The sequence below is a fragment of the Melanotaenia boesemani genome, chromosome 14 (assembly GCF_017639745.1).
Source record: "Melanotaenia boesemani isolate fMelBoe1 chromosome 14, fMelBoe1.pri, whole genome shotgun sequence".
Classification (NCBI taxonomy): Eukaryota; Metazoa; Chordata; class Actinopteri; order Atheriniformes; family Melanotaeniidae; genus Melanotaenia; species Melanotaenia boesemani.
The window spans coordinates 15,596,383-15,620,168 of record NC_055695.1 but is presented as its reverse complement, the minus strand read 5'-3'; the positions used below and the strand labels follow the sequence as shown (position 1 = coordinate 15,620,168).

Sequence of the window (23,786 nt, the reverse complement as noted above, 5' to 3'; positions counted from 1 at the left end):
CCTCTGGAGCTCTGTGTGGCTGTTGGGAGCTGGCCAGCAGCTCTGCATGCAAAAGTGAGGTGGCTGAACAGGTTTACCATTCACACAGTCAGCTCAATGGAGTCTTCTAGGGACCCGTGGCACAGAGAGCAGCACTTCAAAGACATAAGCCGACACTCTAAGACCATCTGCTCCTCACAGATTATTGCTGTCGTCTAATTGGAGGATTTTCCAATGATGGACTTTGAAATTTCCTTGTTTGGTTTGTACTCTGTATTGGTTGTAGAAATTTGGGAAACATTTATATTTGATTGTCATTAGGTGATAAGACAAGAAGAAGTTGACTACCTTAAAAACAAAGCAGAGATAAATTCTGATGGCCGTTTAGCATGACTATCTCTTAGACAATACACCTAAAATAGAATCAATCCATGAAGAAAATAATCTAAACAAAAAATAAAAGTGAAGTAATCTTTGGTTACAGACCAAGTATATTACTCTGCTCTCAAACTTGTTAGGGCAACATAATTCAGAATCCAACACAACAAATAAAGACATATCAGAAAGCTGAAATACAGGAAGATGATTATATGTTCTTTTTAATATCTGACACAAATGCTGCTAGCTGGGCATAAAAGGGGACTGAAAAAATAGTGGTGGACAAGTAAAAACAATTCAACACTGTGAAGCTGTTGCTGTGGATGGACATGTGAAGAATGGAGTGAGCTTCAGTGCCATGACGTAGATCCTGTAATTGTTACAAAGTGGAGAAGTGGTAACATCGGTTGGGGGGTGTCCTGCTGTGGTAAAAGCCCACCATCTGACACGTGTCAACAACATCAACAAGATGAAGTCATTGCTTCCATTTAAACACTTACCAGCTTTGGGGAATTCACCCCAGTGTCGTAATTAGTGAACATTAAAGCTAATTCTTCATTTGGTATACATCCTCGGGTGTTTCTACGTCAGCTTCATGTTGCAGGAAGGAAACACTGGGGAGAGGGTGGAAACTAAGCATTTTCAGTGTCTACAGAGAAGACTGTGGAGTGAATGGGATTGACAGGCTAATATGTGTTGTTTATGTTGAGAGAAAACAATTTAAAAGAAGTAATCCCAGATCTATAAAAAGTCACCTTTAACAGTGTCAAGTTTAAGCCCTAAATTTTACAGAAGGTGAAATACAAAAATTGCTTTAATTTCCCTTTTCAATAGCATCAGTGTACTACCACTGAAAATAAAATAAGGTACATTTAAACCATAGTTTATCTAACTGTATTTCTGCCCCACACTTGCAGAAATGCAGAGTAAAACCAGGCTGCAGAGCTACACACACAGCAGTGCAATTCCTCACATTTATGAGCCTTTATTAATGGTCATTAAGAGGAAATAAACCACAGCTTAATTAAATCAAACAGCAACAAGCCCAGCATCTTACAGCTGGACTCCCCTGTTGAAATAATCAGGCTGTATCTCAGTTTGAAAGCTCCCATCAGGCTCTGGGATTTGTATAAGACACGTCTGTGATCTGTTGGCTCTGCAGCTGCTGTCATTGACTCAGGGGAAAACAGCAACAGAAGATGTTCAACCACTGACTTCATATGACGGCAGCAGGCCAAGCTGAGTATCAGCTAAACCAATCTGAAACTTGCCATTGTGTTTTAATGGTTAAAATGAAAGTGCAGACAGGAAGAAATGTTACTGCCAATTATAGAAATTAGCTGACATCTGGGCAGATCGTGTCTTGTAAGCTTGAAAAAAAAATGTCCTTTCTGCTCTAATCTCTTGAGGTTGCCCTTCCTTTTTTGCATTGTTGCATGCTGGATCGGCTCATGGAAATTCCAAGTCATCATTATGGTTCTTAAGCTACCAACACAATCAAAACAATTTAATAAGAAAAATACAGCGCAAGTTGTAGGTTTCCTAAATACTCTGTAAGATGGAAAGACATCCACATGTGAGGAGTAAAGCCACAGCAGTATAAAGAGATTTTTCAGCCATCATACTTGAACAGGAACCAGGGAACGCTCTCGAGACCAAGTTCAACGTCATTCTCAAGTGGAAAACTAGGCTACTAGGGTTAATGCCAAAAATACAGTTTTTTGTTTTTATGTGCACTGGTATCTTTCCTCCAAGCTGATCACATGGTTTATAACTGAAGACAGTTTCCCAACTAAAGTGAGGATGAGAGTAGGGAAAAAAAAAAAAAAAACATGCGGGTGTGCCAAATTACCACTTAAAAACAACCCTCTCTACATTTGGGGGCTCCATATTCTGTGGCACAAAGTTAAAAGCAAACACTAAAATGGAAACAGATGTTGAGCAACTGAGAGCGTCTCCATGCTGGTGTATATTCCATGTTTTTATTCATTCTCTCCCGTTCTGTTTTCCTCTCTGACCAAATCTGACACAACTGAGAGTAAAACAAAATAGAAAACGGTGCTGTGACTGTGTCTCTTAACTAAGTTTAAGACAGGAAACACTGACAGATGGTTTTCTGAAAGAACAAAGGTTACAGAAAGCATTAGCTGGACATCATGGGAAGTGGCTTACAATCTGAGACATTATTAACCAGACTGTTCATGGTGTTGACATTCAGGAGGCGCAGTTATATGAAAACCTGATGGTTTTTATAGAAAACTATTGCAAGTTATTATGTGAGGGGATTAATAAAATATTTCTTTTTTTCATTTCAATTTACTGTAAAATAAAACTATGCCTCAGCCTCTGAATACACTGGACTAAAAAATAAAAACCTGTACTGGTGTCTTGACAATGTTAATGTGATGCACATGTCACCTTCAGCTTACTGATGCTTTCACAGATTTCACAGTCATCCCTGCTGTTTGCACAAATTCACCTGCATACCATTAGGATGCTGGCTTTCAAACGAGCAATAGCATCTCTCAGTTTTAATGAAGGAGATGTTGTCTTTTTACTATTTTTAGTTAAATGGAGGGTTTCAAAGAGTTGCAGTTTATTTTTATTCACCTATAATTTTACAAAAAAAAAAAAAAGAAAGAAAAAAAGCCCATCTGGAAATTGTAATAAATGAGTGAAGTTGGCTGGTAGATGGTGGTGACATGTCCTAATTCCAATAAGTTTCAGACCAGATTAGCAATGGCCAGCTTTTTAATTTTTCTATAAAGAGTAACGGAAGATTTTTATACAAATGAATGACTTTCAAAAGGTATGTGAAAATCAAGGCTAGTGTATCATAAATGGAATGAAAGTAATCAGTTAAAAGTGTCAGTTTCAATAAAAACAACATACATTTACCACAGATTCTGTCTGTGGTCTGGCTAAAACCTATAAGTCACTGATAGAGCCAGCGTCAAATTGTCTGCAGTGATGCAGCCCTCGGTTATCCACAAATGTCGAACAAGCATTCATATAATGATGTTAAAGAATGAAGAGAAAGAAGAAGCTAGAGAGATGACTATGTTGTTACAACACTTAAAAGACCAACCATCTGCCACAGTTTAGGTTTGACCGGATACATCAACTGTAACGGTCATGTGGTGGTAGCTTATTTAGAAATGCAACTGACTGGGAACTTAACCTTTCTTAAACCCTCTGAATATGATCCATAAGGAAATACTCCTGGAAAAAAAAACACTAAATTTTTCTACAAACAACTTTCTAACATCTGTTCCTTGTTTTGTTGGGAGAGGATGCTGCAGCAGCAGTGTGGGGGCTGACAGAGGAAGGAGGAGGGAGCAGCTTTCTCAAAACACCAGAGAATGCAAAGCAATTTGAGGGCAGAGAGCTCTGAGGAAACCATTTTTCACCTCTCACACGGCTTGAAGAAGTGAAAGAAAGTAGACATGAGTGATGACGTCAGAAATGACACCCCTCTCGGGGATTACATCATATGACCAATGCTAGAAGCTCACTGGGACTACAAGGGTCCTACCAACCGTGGCTGAAAGATTTGTCAATCAAATACAACAAAAATCTACAAAAAACGGCTTACTAATCATTTAGTTAATGAAGCTTAAGTGCACAAACTCAGCAGATTGATGTTTTTAACACCTAAAAAGCTAAATAATTTTAGTTTTGGTTACATCTAGAAAATCTGAAAACAGAAAATTGCAGATAATAAATCCAACAGTCTAAGGTAGTCAGTTTTATCAACTTTTACCACATTTGGAGTAAGAGGTACACACATTTTCTTATATAACTTCCTATTTAGGGTCATTTGACTTTACAAGCTTTTTGTTTGTTTGGTTTACTTTCTTTTTATTTTTTTATGATAAAATGGGTTATTTAAATAGTTTGGATTTTAGGAATTCTTAGGGTAGGTTATATTTCTTTGCGGGAATCAGATTAGATTACATTGATTTACAACAGCGATATAATTTGTATATAACTAAAACAATTACACATTAAATTTTAAAAACATTAAAATTAAAACAAATCACTTAAATTGTGTCATTCGATGCCATGCCAGTGAAGGCTACTGGCACATCCTATTATTTCCTGTATTCATATTTAATACAGATTCCTATCTTTAAATTAATTATATAAAGACAACAGGCAATTAAGCAACTCTCCTGGCCACATTTGAGATCAAACCATTCAGTGAGTTTGTGTTTGGTTTTCTTGCCCCGCCAGCAGCTCCCTGGCTGGATCCAGCTTTCTTTGAGACAAAAATAGAAAAGTAGCAGGCAACAAACGGCTAGCAGCTTACTGCTGATCAGCGTGCACACAGCTAGCTGCATACTTTTCCCAACGTTAAATAAAATATCCTCAAAACGGGACAAAAGCTTGACTGTCATCACTCACCTGAATCGTGGGGAGTCTTTCAGACATTCCTCAAAATCCACAGTTATCTTCATCTTTGTAGCAGTGGGTGAACCCGCAGACCTGTGTTCTTTCTTGATTAAACACAGTAATCCAGGCTCAGTCTTTCTGGCTAATTAGCTTGTTTGCTAACGTTACTGTTCCCCTGTCCGACCAGCTGGCTCTACTCTGTCACCGCTCCGCTAGCCAGCTAGCCTCAGAGGCCAGCAGTTACGAATAAAAAGTAGCGCGACTGCAGTCATAAACGACGCTTGGTTTTAATGTATACCGGCCAAAATGGTCACAAAACTGTCTGAGACGTAGCGGTCACTGCTGAAAACGGAAAGTGTCGTCCGGTAGCTCGGTCATAGCAGCCAGCGGGAGAGCAGCTTTTCTCCAACTGCTCCAACACAGAGAGATCGTCTATAAATGAAGACAATGCTCATCGCACCTTGCGTGCGCATGAGTCGTTAAAATGCCTCAAGTCACGACTCAAGAAAACAACCTAACTTGCTAAGTTCTTTGTAAAGTCACAATTTGAACTTACATTTCAAACTCTTTTCACTTTGATTGTCATATTAGTCGTAGACGTTTAGTAAGTTGTGGATCAGAACAGATAAACTGAATTTGCCCATAAGACACCAGCTCGGGGGCCAAAGGAGGCTTGGGGGACCAGTTGAGTTTATCTTTTTATTATTTGTCTATTAAAGTGTCATTTCTAATCAAGATGCTAAAAACAACAAAGAATCACACAGTCTCAAACCAGACATAAGAGGCCAAAGACATTCAAATCAGTCAGCTGGGTAAAATGAGATGTGGCTGGCTTTAATTTTTATGCTAGCTGGTAGCTTTTGTTGTTTTGTTTAGTTTTTTTGTTTGTTTGTTGTTGTTGTTGTTGTTGTTTTTTTTTTTTTTTTTTGTTTTGTTTTTTTTTTGCTTTATATTGTTTATTTTTGTTTTTTAATTGCTTTACCTGAAGATGTAAAGTAATTTGTGTTACAAATTTTTTGTATGAAGTGTGCTTTAGAAAAAAAAATTGATTGATTGAACTGCAAAGTGGCCATACAAAACAAGTGTCAATGTTAGTGAAGCTCAAAACACATACAAGTAGAACTACTCAGAATCAAAATAACTACAAAGAAACTTAAAATGACTCAGAACAGCGACTAAGACATTAAAGCTGACCAGAAAGGGACTTTAAAACCACTAAAAACAGACTCAAAATAACACAGCAAAAGTGAGGGCAAGGGGACATGAATCAGAAATTTAAGAGCACAACAACAAATTATATATATATATATATATATAGTGATGGGTGATTATTTCTTTCGTGTCATGCCGTCTCTTTAGTCTTTCTTTCTGCTTCTAAGGTTGCTTTGCTGAAGGTGATCAAACAACGTAAGAGTGAAAGGTCTGTCTTCGGCTACACGATCTTTGTATCAATTGACAGGCGCTTCCTGATCCATTGGACTTAACCCAGCAACCCCGTTTCATACTTTCACAATACTCTCCTGCAGTGTCTGTATCTGTGTTGTGAAACCAAACCAAACCAAACCACACACACACACACACACACACACACACACACACACACACACACACACACACACACACACACACACACACACACACACACACACACGGGGCGTAAAGCGAACAAATGTATTAAACAGTTAACATTTTGTCCGAAGAAAATGACGCAAATCCAATCACCGCTCGTAAAGCTGCTCTGCGGTTGAACGAGACACCAAACGATGATTTCATTATTAGTTGTGAACAAACACCAGACCAAACATGCAGGATAATCTGAGAACACTGACTCAAGCTTTATCCCATTACTGGAAATCCTGCGGGATGGAGACTGTGTTGTGTAACAGAGACATCCGGTGGTAAAGGAGAGGAACTTCCAGTGTTTATTTCACCCAATAAGACAGGTTGCAGATTCTGAGATGGACTATGACCACTCAGAATATAGATATGTGTATACACAGGTGAAACTAATACACACACACACACACACACACACACACACACACACACACACACACACACACACATATGTGTGAAAGTTAAACTGTTATATATATATATATATATATATATATATATATATAATTAAAAAGAAATTATATGCACTGCCTCTAGCACTACATGACAGCACCTGGGTCCAACTGGACTCAAAGCAGTTTGACTATCACTTAATTATGATGTCCCATCTTGTTTGAATTCATGCTTGTGTTGTTCTTACTCTCAAATGTAAGTGCTTTGGATAAAAGCGTCTGCTAAATGACTGTAGAATAGAATAGAATAGAATAGAATATATATATATATATATATATATATATATATATATATATATATATATACTCATTACATACAAAATTTGATATTTCAAGCATTTGTTATAATTTTGATAATTATGGCTTACAGTTTATTTATTTATTTATTTGTTTGTTTGTTTTTTTTACTTGTCCTGTCCAGCATCATAGCAAGCAAAATGATAATCTGGTTGCTGTATCGTGCTGAACAAATTTGCTCTGCCAAGGGGAGGCCTGTGGGTAAGGCTCCTCTTGATAATCTGATTCATTTATTTACTTTGAATCACGGAATCTATGTAATCTTGCTGGACCTGACCGGAGGGGACAGAAAAAGATGGAAAATTGCAAAAAGAGCAAAAGGGAAAGAAGAAAAGAAACAAAAAGATCACAGACAGAAGGAAAAGACCCTTCAATCCACTTACAGTTTATGAAAAGCCAAAAATCAAAATCTCAGAAAATTAAAATTTTACATGAAAAAAATAAAAAAATAAAAAAATAAAATTTTTTTAATAACAATAATAATAATAATAATAATAATAATAATAATAATAATAATGGGGTTTTGAATACAGAAATGTCGACCATCTGAAGAGTATAGTCATGCATTTGAACTCAGTAGTTGGTTTGAGCCCCTTTTGCATGAATTGTCGCCTCAGTGCAGCATAGCATGGATGTTATCAGCCTGTGGCACTGCTGGGGTGTAATGGAAGACCAGGATGCTTTAATAGCAGCCTTCAACTCTTCTGCATTGCTCAGTCTCATGTCTCATTTTTTTTTTTGGCAATGTCCCATACACTTTCTATCGGGTACAGGTCAGGATAGTTTGCTGGCCAATCGAGCACAGTAATCCTTGGTCACTGAACCAGATTTTGGTTCTTTTGACAGTGTGGGCAGGTGCCAAGTCCTGCTGGAAAATAAAGTCAGCATCTCCTGCTGAAGGAAGCATGAAGCGCTCTAAAATCTCCTGGTAGACGGCTGCGTTGACTCTGGACTTTATAAAGCACAGTGGACCAACACCAGAGATGACATGGCTTCCCAAATTAACACATACTGTGGAAACTTCATGGATTGTTTCCTCTCAGTTCTTCCTCCAGACTCTGGGACCTTTATTTCCAAATGAGAAAAGAGCACTTTGGACCACTGCTCAACAGACCAGTTAACGTTTTCTTTAGCCCAGGTAAGACGCTTCTGACATTGTGTTTTGTTCAGGAGCTGCTTGACAAGACGAACACGACATTTAAAGCCCATGTCCAGGATCCATCTGTGCGGAGGCTCTTGAAGGACTGTCCCCCACATTTTTGAATGACCTGACAATCCTCTTCAGGCTGCGGTCATCCCTGCTGGTTGTGCACCTTTTTGTTCCACTTTTCCCTTCATGTCAACTTTTTATTGACGTGCTTTGATGCAGCACTTTGAGAGCACCCAACTTCTTTTACAACTACCTTTTGAGGCTTTCCCCCTTGTGGAGGGTGTCAATGATGGATTTCAGCACAACTGTCAGATCAAAAACCTTCCCCATGATTGTGTATTTTATTGAAAAAGACAGAGACCATTTAAATGTTCTGGAGTCCTTCGCAGGTGTTTCAGATGAATTAAGTGATTAGAGTGTGGAAATTAGAGGCTACAACATAAACCTTTTTCACACGATTCTAATTTTTTGAGATTTACATTTTTGGGTTTCCATAAGCTGTAAGCAAAATGATAACAAATAAATGCTTCAGTATCTCACTTTGCATGAGTCTATATAATAGTTTACCCTTTTAAGTATAATTACTAAAATGTTTTTCACAATATTTAAATTTTTTTATTTCACCTGTAGCTTATACTTGTACACTTGAAAAAATTATTTAAAACTAATGTAAAAGTAGGACTCATATGTCTAAATATTAACCAGGTTTAAGGTAAATTTAAAGTAACTTGTAATTAAACATTTTTAAATAAATTTTTGCACTTTTCCCCGTCACCACCAAGTTATTTAACAATTAGTCAGATAGAAAGTTTTGCCTGCTGTTTGGTATCTGACCATCAGAGACTCTTAGGATCAGCTTGACTTGGATCATTGTTTGTATCAAACATAAGAGGAAACTGGAGCTTCATTAATCTCCAAATAAAACAAACTGACACTCAATTCTAACAATATCTGTTTAATGATGGGAGACAAAAAAAAATAAACAGTGCACACAATCTGATGATTAAGAACATGCAAACAGGAAATAAACAAGGAAAGAAAAATCATGAATGTGACACCATCATTTTGCGACAGAGCAGTCATGGGGCTGCTTAACAGTCTTTTATCCTTAGACAAGAAAAGGAGAAAAGGAAGAGGTGGGGAAAAAGATATGAGGCAATAAAACTGCAAAAAAAGAAAAAAAAACTACCATGGAGCCCGTTCATTTTACACACATATAAATACATTAGAGGCACATTTGACAGGTAATACCCACCGAAGGGATCAGTTTAACTTTCAGCAGTCACTTTTTCTACCAAATTACAAATTCGGTTTCAAACAGAAGACGGCAGCGGTGGGAAAAGTTTAGAGGAGTTTCCTTCCAAACCACAGGGAAAAGAGACATTGTAAGAAGTCATACTGGTAGTTTTGATCTTTTGAATTTCCACAACACAAAGCTCACCACTTGTGATCACCGTGGGGAGTTAAAAGGATGCGAGGAAGTTAAAGAGATGACAACACAAGACAAAATCAAGAGTTCCTGCATGCTTTTTTTTTTTTAACTGTCAGAAATTTGTCACCCTCGTAACACATATCCAAATCCCAATTAGTACGAAAATTCCGTCAAACTCCTCCAATAAACTTCAGTGGTTCAACTCCAACTGCAACATCCTCTTTAACACAAATCAGTAGCATCTGTTTTTTTTCTGCATGATGTTCACAAACTGTCGTGCAAGACTCTTAAAGTAGATCAGCCAGCATGGAAATCTAACCATTGCTCCAAATTCCATCCAGTGAAGCTCAGATGGGGCGACGAGTCAGACAAACGATCAAAGAAAGAGCACAGCGAGTGCTGGTTCCTACATGAGATCCTTAAAGCTGTAACTTGTTAAAGACAGGAGCTGCACATAGTCCTGTTTATCAGTAGCATACGCTAAAACTTCAGCAGCAACATTTCAATACTGTCTCTCCTTCCACCTGCTAAACCCGTCTTTACCTTATTCTGACCAGAAAACATTGAAAACTGACCAGCTTGTCTTGCATAAAACAATCGTAAATATAAAAGCAAAAAGATGAAGAACCATTTTAATCACTTTTACTGACAAAGTTCCACCCAGTGCCAAATTTATTGAAGGGGCTTAATTTGGAAAACGCCTTGAGTTTGGCTCTGAGGTATACATGTTTCTACATTTAAAATGAGGCTGCCTGTGGGGTTTATTGCCACTCCACATAGAAAGCAAATAAGGACTTTAATAGGTCAGCATTATGATGACACTACAGGAAGTAGTTCTCAAACCTCAACTTTTCGGTCATTTCCTTTGTTCAAATGCTGGAAAAGATGCACGATCCTCTCATTCTAAATAAAAAAAATCATTTTAAAACCAATCATTCACTGCAGAAATGTTGAATTGAAGAGGCTTTATCTGGCTGAAAAAAAAAGGTTTTACAAGATATTCCTTTTAGCGTGTGTTTAAGTCCATATATGAAGCCTGCTTTTCACTGTCCCCAAAATTTGAGAACCACCACACTGCAGCATGCACAAGTCGATCACTGTTTAATATTAGCTGTAAGGCATCTTTAAATAAAAATGTTATGGTACAATTAAGACTAATGGGCTACATATGTTCCCAAAATTACCACATCATGCCAATATTAAGTGAAATATTCCTATTTTCTGTGGATCAAAGCTATTGAACTGAAAATAATGTGAAGTGAGAAAACACCAAACAGCTGAACTGGTCGCCTTGAGACTTAATCTCCCTCCACTGTTTTGGTGGAAACGGGATACATCATAGTGCCAGGTCACAAAAAAGCCATGTGAGTTGCAGCCTGTGAAAATGTTGTCACGTCTCAGATATGCCTATAATGAAGCTGTGGGGTTTCCCTTGGCTTCTTCCAGGAATGATGTGCTGACTGGGCCAGGCGGGAATCCTGGTTTACTAACACTTTATTCCTGTTTATTCTATCTTTTTTTTTTTTGGTCTCTCTAAAAAAGCCTTGATCCTCCTTTTAGAGACTAAATTCAGTCTGATGCCTGTCCAGAAGAGGTGGGAGGAGGAAATTCTTGGCAAAACAGGAAGAGGGACAAGCAACAGTCTCCACTTGTATGTTGTACTAATTCCTGGGGTTGGAAAAAAAAAAATCTGCATTTTTGGAGGTTATATTGCACAGTTCTATGGACAAGTTAACAAACAAGTGACCAGAAATTTATTGGCTGTTGAGATGTTACATGGGTGGTGAAGTGGTGTTTGCTGTATGGCTCTGCGCTGAAACAGAGCTCAGTGGCACAGTCTGTCTGCATCTTGTGCTGACACACAGGACTGAAGGTGGGAGACGGTCCTCATCTACGAGTCCAAAGAATCAACTGAAAAGAAGAGGAACAAGAGATTAGACACTAAATATTTCTGCTACATTCTACTGCTTTTCAACTCCATAAATAGAGGAAATGATTGAAACTGGTCAAGTTTGAGGCTCATTTGGTTAATTCAAGTCTTGTTAGAGATAATTAGTAAACAAATATAAGACAGATTGTCTATATTAGGTAAGCATATTCAAAATCAACATTTATAAACAAGGTCCATATCATAGCCACATACAAGAGATGATGTAGCCATTGTGGTGTCACCAGTTAATTTTTGAAGCCTCAAGTCTTCATTTTTGGCCATTGGGATCTTGTTTGTTTGTTTTTTTAATCCCTGTGTAACAGGTAAGGTCAGAGACTTTGCAAACTCCTTTGTTTGCAGGTTGACAATCACAAGAAACCCTGTATTTATTATTAGCTGAAACTAGAATAAACCAAATGAAAACCATGTTGCACTGAAAAAGTAAAGGGAAAATGCAACTGAATCCATAATCATCAGAAAACTGTGTACTCAGCAAATAAATCAGGTAAGAAGACAGGTTTTTGTTCTAATGTCCACACACTCTGCCTTCTGATTGAAACCAGAGAAGTCGCCCTCTGCTGTACACAAGAAAGAATGCAGGTTTAAGGCTCTTCCACATTGACATCACTTCAGACATACTTTATTTTGGCCTTTTTCAGAAGCTGACAGTTTACGGAGGTCTTATTGAAATTTCTGACATGCTTTGGTAAAAACAACAGACAATGCAGATGCTCCATTTTCTTCCACAACTTTACACCACTATTCAAGCAAATCAGTTTAGAGGAAAGGAATGAGTCACTCCTCTACTCTCTACAATCTTCCTCAGGAGCTGCCTCTTTTGAGATCTGTAGTACTTTATAGCCTGCGTACCATGTTATAAATGGTATGAGAGAGAGAGAATATAGTAAATATAGAGCTCAGAGCACAAACCACACTGATCAAAAACAAAATTCCAAGGTTGATTCCAGTTACTAAAAAAAAGGTATGTTTTTTTTTTTTTTTTTTTTTAAAGTCGACTTTTTGTTTGGAGGAGTTAAAAAAAAAAAAAACTTGTTTTTGGAACACACACATATAAATAACACCTCACACACATTTTACAATTTAAATTTGTAGTCTTTCTTCATTTCATAGTTTCACAGGAAAATCTACAAATAGGAAAACAAACAAATGGCAGCACAATCCACACTGATAAAAGCTAAAGCTATTATTTCTTTCCATTTCACAGAGAAGTTGCAGTTTCACCCATTTTTAACGGTAACAAGCCTTTTTCAGAAAGAAACAACTTCCACTAGAATCCGTTTAAGTAATTCAGTGTTGTCCAAGTCTGGTCCTCGAGGTCTACCATCCTGCAACAGACCTGGATCAAATGTCATCTGCATGTTATTTAGCACTGCAGTGGCCTGGTAATGAGCCAGTCATTTGATTCAGGTGTGCTGGAGAAAGGTTGCATCTAAAAGTTGCAGGATGGTAGACCTCGAGGACCGGACTTGGGCCCCCCTGAATGAATTCATCCAGAAGTGTGCAGGAACACGGCCTCCCACTCCTTACCTTCCTGGGGTGGGTCAACACTGATCTCCTCCGTCTCCTCCGTGTCATCCCTCATCTCTTCATCTTCGTCCTCTTCTAGCTCGCTGGCAATAAGCTGACGAGCCAGTTTTATGTTCAGGCCCTCGTTGTAGTGCATCTTCCTCATCATCTGAAAATGCTTCTTTCTGGCTATAAATAAGAGAAGAAAATGACTAGATTATCCACTGGATCTATGCAGAGACTATGGTTTCAAAGTCTAAATATGGCCCATTTACAACCAAACTTGTGAATAGTCATTAAGGATTGGGTCGGGGTTTTAAATGTGTGTGTACGCTTCTGGGACAGAAAATGCTGAACTGAGTTTTATTTAAGCAGCATTTATGTTTCAGACATGTTTATGGAAGGTTAATGACCCTCTGAACCCTGGCAGGACAAAGGAGGAAATAATACTGGCCTTCACACAATTAAAATAATACAAAAACTGTGCATAAAGAAGATTAATAAATAAGACTCTTTTCAGACAATACAGTTTTTTAAACTTCTGAATGAAACACATTTGCAGATTTTAATTTGAAGGTTTAAACAAAAGTAAAGGCAAAGATCAAAACAGATTTTTTTCTTGTTTTTAGTGACCCCACAAAAAGGCTAAAGATGTAAAAAAAAAAAGAAAAAAAAAAAAGAAAATATTTCTTTTGTCTGGTTAAAGAATGTATCTACCGACTGTTCTCCACAATAGTCTGGATCTAAATATGAAATATGAGCAGATAAAGTGAACTCTGTTGTAAATGCGTAGTCAGGGAGTGAATGCATGTGTGTGCGCTATTCAGGTCCAAAGACAACTCTGACCAAAGATAGCAACACATCAGAGAGGCAGTGTGTCTGAGAGTGTTCAGAGAGCAGCAAGGTCAGGAACCGGACAAAAGCAAGATGACACAGTGTGTGTATATCTGTGTGTGTAACTCTGTCTGGAGGAAAGTCAGGAAAAAAGCACTTGAGCCTTTTCAGACCGATTCCTCTCAATACTCCAGAGCGGTGAGGCACTCGGTACCGAGTCGCCCTCACTGCTGCAGAGGGCACTTTGCAGGAAGATGACGGGTATAAACAGACAAATGAAGCGGAATCTTGATAAAATGAGCAACAAGAGCTATTTCTGTTGACACAATACACAGCCTTCACAATATCATGCAACTATCAAGGTAATATTCTGGTTGAAATAAAGAGCCAAACCTAAAAAGCCTACCTTGTTCTTCTGGAGTCAGCTCCTCTTCCTCCTCCTCACTGCTCTCCTCCTCTTCTTCTTCTACTTCTTCTTTCATGAAACGAGGCTCCAAGTCTTCAGCTGCCACCAACCTTAAGAAGAAACAACTGTAGTGTGAGAAATCTCAGCTCATCTCCTTTTTTATTATGACAACATTAAATGATTTCATCACCAAGTAGAAAGAGGAGCTCATCTTCCTCCACTCGCTGCAGACAGAAGGAAGAAAAGACTTGTAAAAAAAAAAAAGACTGACTATAGAAACAGACACAGGATGAGCACAGATGGAGCCGTATTAGGTAAGGTGGAGGAGAGAGTAGGCAGAGTGAACAGTGTGGAAATGTGTGTGTGTGTGTAATAGCTCAATTTCCCCTCTCTCTCCCACACTAAGAGCTTTAACAGCATTGGACAAAATGTATAATGGTTCATGGCTGAATGGATGGTAGTGAATATGTAGAACTGCCCCAGGGAAGCTCCCATTTACTGTACAACTGCTCTCCAACCAACTGGCACGATCCAGCCAGAGAGAAGACTGCACATCTCTCTTCAGTTTCAGCTGATGGATGGTAGAGGGGAGGTAAAAGAGACAGTGAATGAGGAAATAGGGAAGTAAATTTAAGAAAAACAGAGTTTAATAAATGGAACGAGAGACAGGAAAAGAGCAGCTGTTGTATGCTGCTATCTGGAGGGTTCAGTGTAAAACAATGAAAGGCACTCAGTGCAGATGCAAACAAAGCCAATTAATTGACTTGCAGACCTAAAGCTAATCACAGTCCTCTGTGTAAAACACACTTCAGCTGCTTCATGCAATCCCAGCATCAATGTTCTCATGCAAATACGATGGCCAGCAGCAAGAAACACTTCAAGCTCCCATATAACAGCTTAGTGGCAGATAACATTTCTTAATACAGACAGACCTTTAAGACCCGAGTCATCAGAATTAATACATTTTTTGCATTTGTTTCATCTTTTCTGTAACTTCAATATTCTCTGAAAACAGACTCTTTAATTACAAGGGGAAAATCTGCTTTTTTTTTGCTATTAAACCGTTTTATTTGGTCATAACTGATCACACATGAAATGACGTAAACGACTGTTTTCACCATGTAAAATATATTCAGAAATGTTTGTGTAGCCCTAAAAGTCAAACAGATTTAAAGCCTTTTTGTTACAATGTTTCCTTGAAATGCAAAGTTGCTGGGAAACACTCGTAGCCCCATTGTTTACAGATACTGTACTGGTGTGGCTGAACACAAAAACACACAAAAAGAATGAATTTCCATGTAAACAAAGACGAATCCCCTCGCACGATGTGAGACAATGACCTAAGATCCGATCACACAGATGGCTGGAAATAGTGTTGGTGTTACGTGCACATTGCGTAGTATGATCAGTTCAACAAACCGAAACCCATAATATACACATACACAGTGGTTCTATTAAAGTTGCAGAGATTACAGAGAAGCCCTTAACCTTGACCTTAAAAGTTTTATTTGTAAAACTACTGTAAAAGTAGCCAATGAGAGCCTGAAAGACGTCAGCAGCTGTAAACACACCCTTAGAAATTGTTGTTATGCAACAATCTCATTGGAGGACAAGGTTATCAGTGCGTGTCATCAGGTAATCTGGGCTACATCTGAGAGACGTCTTTCATTTCCAGCGTACATTTACCCTTCTTCCTCTTAAAATCATTAAGGTACAAACAGAAGCTCAGCAGTGGCTAGCCTAGCTGTCCACCCCTGGCATTGCCCCCTCTTTCCATATACGTGTGGGTTCATGTATGTGTGCATCAACACACATTCATAATTTGATCCTTACTTTGATGCCAGGTCATCCGCTGCAAGTCCGCTTTGGCCTTCCGAGTCACTCAGCGCCCCCTCATCATCATCATCTCCAACCATCCTGAAGCAAAGGACAGATATGAGGACAATAGAGGTAATACAGAGAAGAAAAGAATGAGAGCAGAGAGTGAAAAAAGGACAGAAAATAAGGCCATGAGGAGTAAAAGAAAGTCGTCTATGAGTACTTAAGACATACAGGATGAAAACCTCCTGAGATGTCGGTCTCAGTAGGTTTAACTAGGACTACTGTTCTATATTTCTGGATCAATATGTGAGATATTATGAATAGTTCATGTGAAGCTTTTCACCTGTTGTAAGGTGTGCTGGGTTCATCTATCTTCATCAGGCCATAATCTTTATCAGGTGGATGGTACGTTGCCAGGATGTTCATCTCATCCCATTTCTGGGATTTCTTCCTGTGTTGATAAAAAAGAAAAAGACCTAACAGTGAGAAGGAAAGGCATGATTGTCTGCACAGTCACTGAATGTGGACCAGCTACCAATCTACCACACGGCCCACAGATTCCTCCAGGGAGAAGAGCAACCAGATATAATCTGGGACTGAGCGTGCTCTAGTTTTCATTCAGACTGCATTATTTCAGGAAGGCCATGGACAAAAGCCCAGAAATGTCATCAGCAACAATGTGACCTCTGATGACTCTCAGAAAGCAACCCTGCACGCAGGAAGGGTTTGAGTGGGTACAAAGGTTGATCAGCTGGAAGTGAATAAGGTCGATGTTAAGCAGGCTAAACTGAAACAATAGCTTTTTTTTCCAAGATTTGATTTTTGTTCCCTTTTCCTCTTGCTCATCTGTCTATAATCCCTAAAATGATTCGATTCACATCTGGGGAATAAAGGTTTCACCTCAAAATGTTCTGCCAGGGGTTTTTGTGTAAAATTACACTAATCCTTCTTAGATGGAGCTCAAAATACCACGTGCAAGTTTGTGCACATAAAAATGGAGCAGTGCACCTAATTTTTGACCGCACATGCACCCATGCAATAAAGGAAAAAGCCGGTAAATTGCAGTGTTGCCAACTTAGTGACTCTGTCACTATACTTAGTGAGTATTCAGACCCCTCAAGCAACTCTTTATTTTTATTTATTTATTTTGTTAAATGATTCCCAGCTGCAGCAGATATTCACCTCTGCACGCAAACTAAAAATGAAACACGCATAAACTTGAAGCTGCCGCTGGCTGATCAGTGTCAGACATCAATGTCCATTAATTTAAACAAGGGCTACTCAATTCAAACCTATGAGGGTCACAATTCATCAGGTTTTCAGGATTTTTTTTAAACAGGATTATAAATTCCTGCTTTAAAAAAAACAATTAAGTCATCCTTTCAGATTGTTAGGAGAAAAAAAATAACCAAGGTGTCACTGAGGCTCACCAGCCTGTAAAGAAGACATAAAAAAAGTTGTAGAACAAGGAGGAAATAAATAAATAATGTTTCACCGACTGCAGGATAACCAGCTTTTTTATGTTATGTGTTTGAAATAAATTAAAAAGCCTTCTTTGACAGATGACAGCTGCAACTTGTACATGACTTATTCAATTAAGCAATGTTTGACAGGCAGGAGTAGCCCAAGGGTTGGGTGCACAGCAGTGTGACACAGGTGAGGTAGAGGGGAGTCAAGTGGAGGAGCAGGGGAGGCAAATGTATATTAAAGAAACATTGGCATCAGTTACAGGCAGAGTGATATTCGGAAGTGGTACGTGTTATAGGGTATGACGCATCTGTGTTAATAAAACAACATCAGTAATAGAGGTATTTGTTATTGTATGTAACCCACTTCACCTAGTTCAACCATTAGTACCACCATGACTACAAACTTTTGTAAGTTTTTTTGTACCAAACAGCTGTTGTCCCTTAATTCACTACAAGCAGTTCACCACAACAACTGCAACACAATGATGGAACACCTGCCTCTGCAACAGAAAAAAACAACAACAAAAAAACAGGACAGCATCATCCACTGGTCCACACTAAATATAGACCTCTACCTCTTACGTGATGGTGACTACCTCTCCAGGGTGGTCAACAGCTGGCAACATAACGCTTCAGGAAAACTCATTAAATAGAGTGACTCATCAGTGAGAGCTGAGCTGAGCTATCAGGTAGCATAGTTAGAGGACAGTGAGGAAAGGTCCAGCTCGTAGCACTACACAAGTGCCCGAACCCACCAACAGAAACTACAGTGGGCATTGCTTTGATGTTGTACATAGGGACTCATTGTGATACGTCACTTCCACATACCGCATGCTGCTACAAAGAAAACCAGTGCCAGCATCCACCACTGCGAAGAGCTCGTCAATTTTACGTGCATGCCTTCCATCTCCCAGCTCAGCTTTGGGTTGAGACAAATGGAACTAATCTTTACAGATTTCTTTGGTACCTCTCATGTCAACTGTAGAGCATGTGGTTTGCTATTGGTAGTCCAAGTAAACTAAAACTATGGCTGATAAAGCAGCACACTCTTGCTGCATTAGATGCCATTATGGTATAATAATTCATTTAAAGAATCCACAACATTGACATTTCCATGGCCCACCTTATAGGAAATAAATAAATAAATAAATAAATAAGGTTGTGTATTCAAATTATTTTTTAACGTTTCATCAGTGCTTTTCTTGCATTTTTAACAGAAATTCAACAAAGATGAATCACTGCTCTCTCAGGGTTGTCATCAGAAAGTGCAGCTAGAAATTACACAAAGTTTGAGAGATGGCAGGCTAGATTTAGAGCTAAACCTGTGTTTTAAGCCCTTGTCATCTGTCCAGGCTTTAGGGGAAAAAAAAAACGCATCTGAGAATAAGTACTGCCATAAAGAGCCAAGAATACAGACTGAATACATGAGTAATGACAACATTAAAACCCTGTTAACAGACATCAGCTGTATGTTTAGTTGTTTTACAGGTAGGAGGACTACAATGTTCAGTTCAATGGTAATCTCAACCGCAAGGCCAAAAAAAGGTTTAATTGTTGTTACTCCAATAAATTAATCTATTAGCTGTGTCAAGAATACAAGAAATAAAGAAGGTAGAGAAAACCACTGCATCACTCTTTGACTTTTTCCTAAAGCTGTCATTCCTCATCTTTAAAGAAATGAAGTTTTCAACACAGAAATTTTCTCCTGATTTGTGTCCACAGCTGACAACATCTAACCTGATGAGGGGAGGATAAAATGTCTGGTTGGTCAAAGCCGTGTTTGTCCAGATTAGATAAAGACAGATTCACTGCCTGTCACTCAAACTGTCCACCACAGTCATGATGAGGCTCACAAGACAGTGAGGGAGAGATTGAGTTTCATGGAAGCATCCATGAATTATGAATGACGAGGTGTGGGGCTCATACATCAATGTTAACTAAATAAAAAGTGGATGATTAACCGGATAACAAACAGTGATGGTGTCAAATGGGTCGAGGAAAATGCCAAAGACATGCTTTGCCCTACAGTGCTTACAGAAGCTAACTGGAGCTACAAGGAGTACAAACAAATTATACATTTGGGTTTTAATGGTTTAAGGCAAATGTCCTAAGTTATGGAACCTGTTTGGATCCTTCATGACCTCATTTACAGAATTTCTATTTCTGTATTTGCAGAGGTAATTTACTTCGAAAGACCATGGCCATCTCATCCAAGAGGAACGAGGAACACATCAGGGGTATCAGAGAGCTTCTGTAAAACACAGCGTCTCACTAGATTGTTGAGTGGAAATTCTTGGTGGGAAGCTGAACTGTGTAAATACAGAGTGGTTGACCTCTGTATTAGTAGGGCTGCTTCAGGATATACTACAGGTACACCACAGCGACCTTGGAGGGCAATTCGATACTTTCTATCCAACAGAGGCTGATGGAAAGGGAAGCATGTTTGAAGTGCTGTCAGAGTCAATCTGAGCACTGCAACCTTAAACTAAAGTGGAAATAAAACAGGCACATTTTTGCTCTCTTGTGAATAAAATACCAGTTTCAATAGTGCAAATTTTTTTGTATGCAGGCTGTCTGAATAATCAAAACCAGACAGGCTCTGGCTACACATCTTTAGCATATTGCACCAATTCTGAAGGTGGATAGGAAAGTACACATGAACAAGGACTTTGAGACTTCAGACTTCAAGAAGAAATCCTAAATCAATACTTAATGTAAGGAATTAAGAGGTTCACACCTTAACATAATGGAAAAAGGCCAGATTTTTAACATTTGCTAGTTGCAGAGATTAATCTTTCCTTGACTCATTAATAATTACATTAAGAGTCACTGATAACTATTATTAAATACTCCAAATTATGTATAATAAATTTTGATATTAGTTACTTTCTCAGAGGTTTATGGCTTCATTATATAGTCAGTACTAAAGCAAAAACATAATAAAAGATCTTTTAATAACTTAATGCATTAATGTTGAAGTTATAAGGCCACTTTCATATGCCCACTTTAATGGCTATTTGCACTTTAAACTTAAAAGCTGAATCTGACAGCATGACATATCTCGGTCAGTCCTTGTGTTCCTTTGAGGCTTTGGTACTTGGCTGCACGCAGGATGCTCCCAATATCTTTTCCCCTCTACTTCCTTGTCACTCAAACAGACACTATTTTTGTAATACCACTGAAAAAAATATATTTTAATATTAGGAAAGGAATTCTCAAATTACCACCATCCTTCAAATGGCCTAATTCTCATGCAGCAGCCTGGAAGACGGCTCCTAATGACTGGACCCTGCTGGCATGACATCAACAAGGAGGGCTATGGATGATATGTTTAAAAAAAAAACAAAAAAACAAACAAAAAAAAAGGTGATCTGCTCTGAATTAGCTGCTCAAACATATGGAAAGAAAAATATATAATTTCATCAGTTTTTAAAATGATTAATTAAATTAGCATTGCAATTTTAAATATCATTTGTATAATTACATAATTATTTCTCATTTGTGTTACTTTTTAAGGATTGAAAACTCAATATGGTTGACCACTGAACCCAGGATGCAGAATTCTCAGCTAGCACCAAAACGTTTGCAGCACTTGGCATGTGGGTGGTGTTATTTCAAGATGTCGGCGGACAAGTTCTCAAAGCATTGCATATGTAAATATAGACTTAATCAGTCTGAGTAATTTTAAGTCACTTGTTGGAAACACACTTTCAAATATATTATTTCCCATTTACCAAAGATGTGCTTTGCTCAAAAAACTTGCTCAAGACTGTGTTGGGTTCAAACTCTCGTGAAATTTAAACCACCAGTGCATAAAACTTGAGACTTAAAACTCAAAATGTACCTGCTGTTTCTTCAGATATACACACCCAGTTAGGCACTGATTTTTATTTACCTCTCAGGTGACAAGCTTGACTAAAATTATCCAAAGAACATTTTGCAGAATTTTTATAAATCATGGCTGCAAATCTCCTTTTAAATATCCTAACTCATAATTTAAATGGGAAATTCACCGTAAGATACATTTAACAGCAGGGCTAAATGGGGTTATTTTAGATAGTGAAAGGTTTATCTTGAATACATGTATTCTTTTCCAGAGTCAGATTGCTGGCAGCAGGAGAGCAAAGCACAGAAATGTACTCATGGGGATTTGTGGCATTAAATCAAGCTGAAACAGTCAGTGTCAAAGTCAGGGATATTAATGCAAACAAGACGAGGCCAAAGACACAGACAAACCTCCAGCTCCTGTCAACTTAACCTTAAAACAAACTACTTGCTGTAAGGCAAGAAAACAGCTGATTTAGCACTTTTAGGCACTGTCTCCATAATATGCATATCATTATGGACACTACTTGTGTTCCCCAAACCGAAAGACAGTTACCCCACTCTAGTTTATTTGCCTTGCAGTGCTCTTTTGACCTAATCTGTATGCCACACCATGACATTGAACTCACTTGATATTTTGGTCCTGCATCGACTACAGGGAGTGGTTATATGAGCTGTCATCCTTGCCAACATCAAGTGGGAGCTAGCCCAAAAATCGTGGAATGCCCTTTGACAAAGTCTTTATGGAGGCTGGACTAAAAGGTAGATTTGATGTGTTCATGGATCGGAGGTTGAAATAAATATTCAAACACAAATAGGATGTAAGATTATGTGACATAGAGTCTCATTTGCCACAACATGTTGCAGTCTGTTGTAGAAAGAAAGTGCAAAGGAAATTCCAAATCTTTTTTTTTTTTTAAATCTATCTATTAACTTATATTAATCTGTGACAACAAAGACACTGAATAGTGTCATTGCAAGGTATGTCACACACTTCAATAGTTTCTTTTTTTTTTTTTTTTTTTTTAGATAATTTAGATTGTGTACGCTAATATTTGTTTGGGGATTTCATTTTTATTAAAAATAGTCTATGGAGTGATTACTAATGTAACGTATAGCAAGCATTTAGAATCATAATTATCAAATGTAGCTACAACCTGCAAAGCTAATCTCAATGGATGCAGCATCTTTGAAATTTCACCTATGACATTGTGAAATACTTTATGTATCAAGCGTCCAAAAAAGTGTTTATGGGTTGTAATCTAGCAACATCGTACTGGTGACAAGTTTAATCAAACTGTCACTGTAAACGACATATCACTTCTTTTATTACCTTGATTCTATCTTCGTAGATATGAAAAGGTATTATTGGTGGGTTGATACCTCTAATCAGCACCACAATTCATTAACAACAGCTACAATCACATTATCTGGCGGTATTCTGTTATAGTTAGCTAACGAAGAGGCTAACCACAATAAATGGTTTTCGGGGGTAAAAAGTTTGCTTTCGGCTACAACTATTCTGAATATTATGTATATTATGAGAGGAGAGATAATTTGATATTCACAAGAAAGACCCAGAAAGTTCTGCTACATGCAGCAGGCGTTGCTGGCTAACATAAACCGCCAAAGAGATGACAGTCAAGCCAGGCTAACAAGTGTTTAGCTATCGTTAGCTGCCTTTACAGGGTACCACCCTCCTCACGGCTGAGCAGAAAACTTACTGATGGTCATCTTCCGAAAGTCCCGGGTCGTGTTCGGTGTTCTCCGGCAGTGGGTCGCCAGACAGCGATTTGACGCTTGACCCGCTGTTCTTATTTTTCAGGATGCCTTTTATCGGTCGGGGAGCTGCCATTCCCGCACACGCTGACGGCCAGACCCGGCTGGCTTGTAACTATCTAGACTCTCCTCAACCGATTGTATGATTCCGTGATTTATGCAGTTAATCTCCTAGAGACAGGTCCTGATTTAAACAAGCACTCCTTCATAACTCAATGCTCCTCCCTAAACTCTGGAGAAAGCTAGTCAAGATCAAGAGCAAGGTATTCTCCTACGGTTTTGCATGTCTGTTCTCCTGTTGTTCACTGACCAGCGAGGAAACGGGACAACAGCGCCACTAGCGGGTAGGCTGAAAGGAAATCATCGCGAGATTTTAGAAACGAAGTTTCATCTGGCCCATTGCTGCCTTCATATGCTCGGAAATTTAAGACAAAATTTCAATATGCCTTTTTCTGAATTAAGATGCACTGTGTTCTGTGTTTTGCTGTTACAATA

General features: G+C 38.4%; 2 protein-coding genes across 5 annotated transcripts in view; both read right to left on the bottom strand.

The window, feature by feature from the left end:
* The window catches only part of LOC121652866 (arf-GAP with coiled-coil, ANK repeat and PH domain-containing protein 2-like), a 43,786-nt gene extending 38,608 nt beyond the window's left edge, over positions 1–5,178 (bottom strand). For all 4 annotated transcript variants that reach the window (XM_042005938.1, XM_042005941.1, XM_042005939.1 and 1 more), the window contains exon 1: positions 4,765–5,178. In XM_042005938.1, coding sequence (XP_041861872.1) covers positions 4,765–4,817 — 53 coding nt within the window. In that variant the 5' untranslated portion in view covers positions 4,818–5,178. The remainder of the gene's footprint in view (positions 1–4,764) is intronic.
* Positions 5,179–9,955: 4,777 nt separating this feature from the next.
* Positions 9,956–23,617, bottom strand: ppp1r2 (protein phosphatase 1, regulatory (inhibitor) subunit 2). Its single transcript, XM_042006644.1, has 6 exons — positions 23,237–23,617; positions 16,562–16,669; positions 16,231–16,314; positions 14,398–14,507; positions 13,179–13,346; positions 9,956–11,611 (listed from the first exon to the last, which is right to left on the bottom strand). Exons 1-6 carry the CDS (start codon positions 23,365–23,367, stop codon positions 11,592–11,594), a joined length of 621 nt encoding a protein of 206 aa, XP_041862578.1. The 5' UTR covers positions 23,368–23,617; the 3' UTR covers positions 9,956–11,591.
* Positions 23,618–23,786: the final 169 nt, after the last annotated feature.

What these genes read in the sequence shown, in the direction of transcription:
- ppp1r2 (XM_042006644.1), bottom strand. Translation starts at nt 23,367, where the DNA reads ATGGCAGCTCCCCGACCGATAAAAGGCATCCTGAAAAATAAGAACAGC. An exon ending in CTTTCGGAAGATGACCATCA is followed by an intron (nt 16,670 to 23,236) that starts GTAAGTTTTCTG and finishes TTATCAACACAG; the next exon opens with GAAGAAATCCCAGAAATGGG. An exon ending in TGTTGACCCACCCCAGGAAG is followed by an intron (nt 11,612 to 13,178) that starts GTAAGGAGTGGG and finishes TCTTCTTTTCAG; the next exon opens with TTGATTCTTTGGACTCGTAG.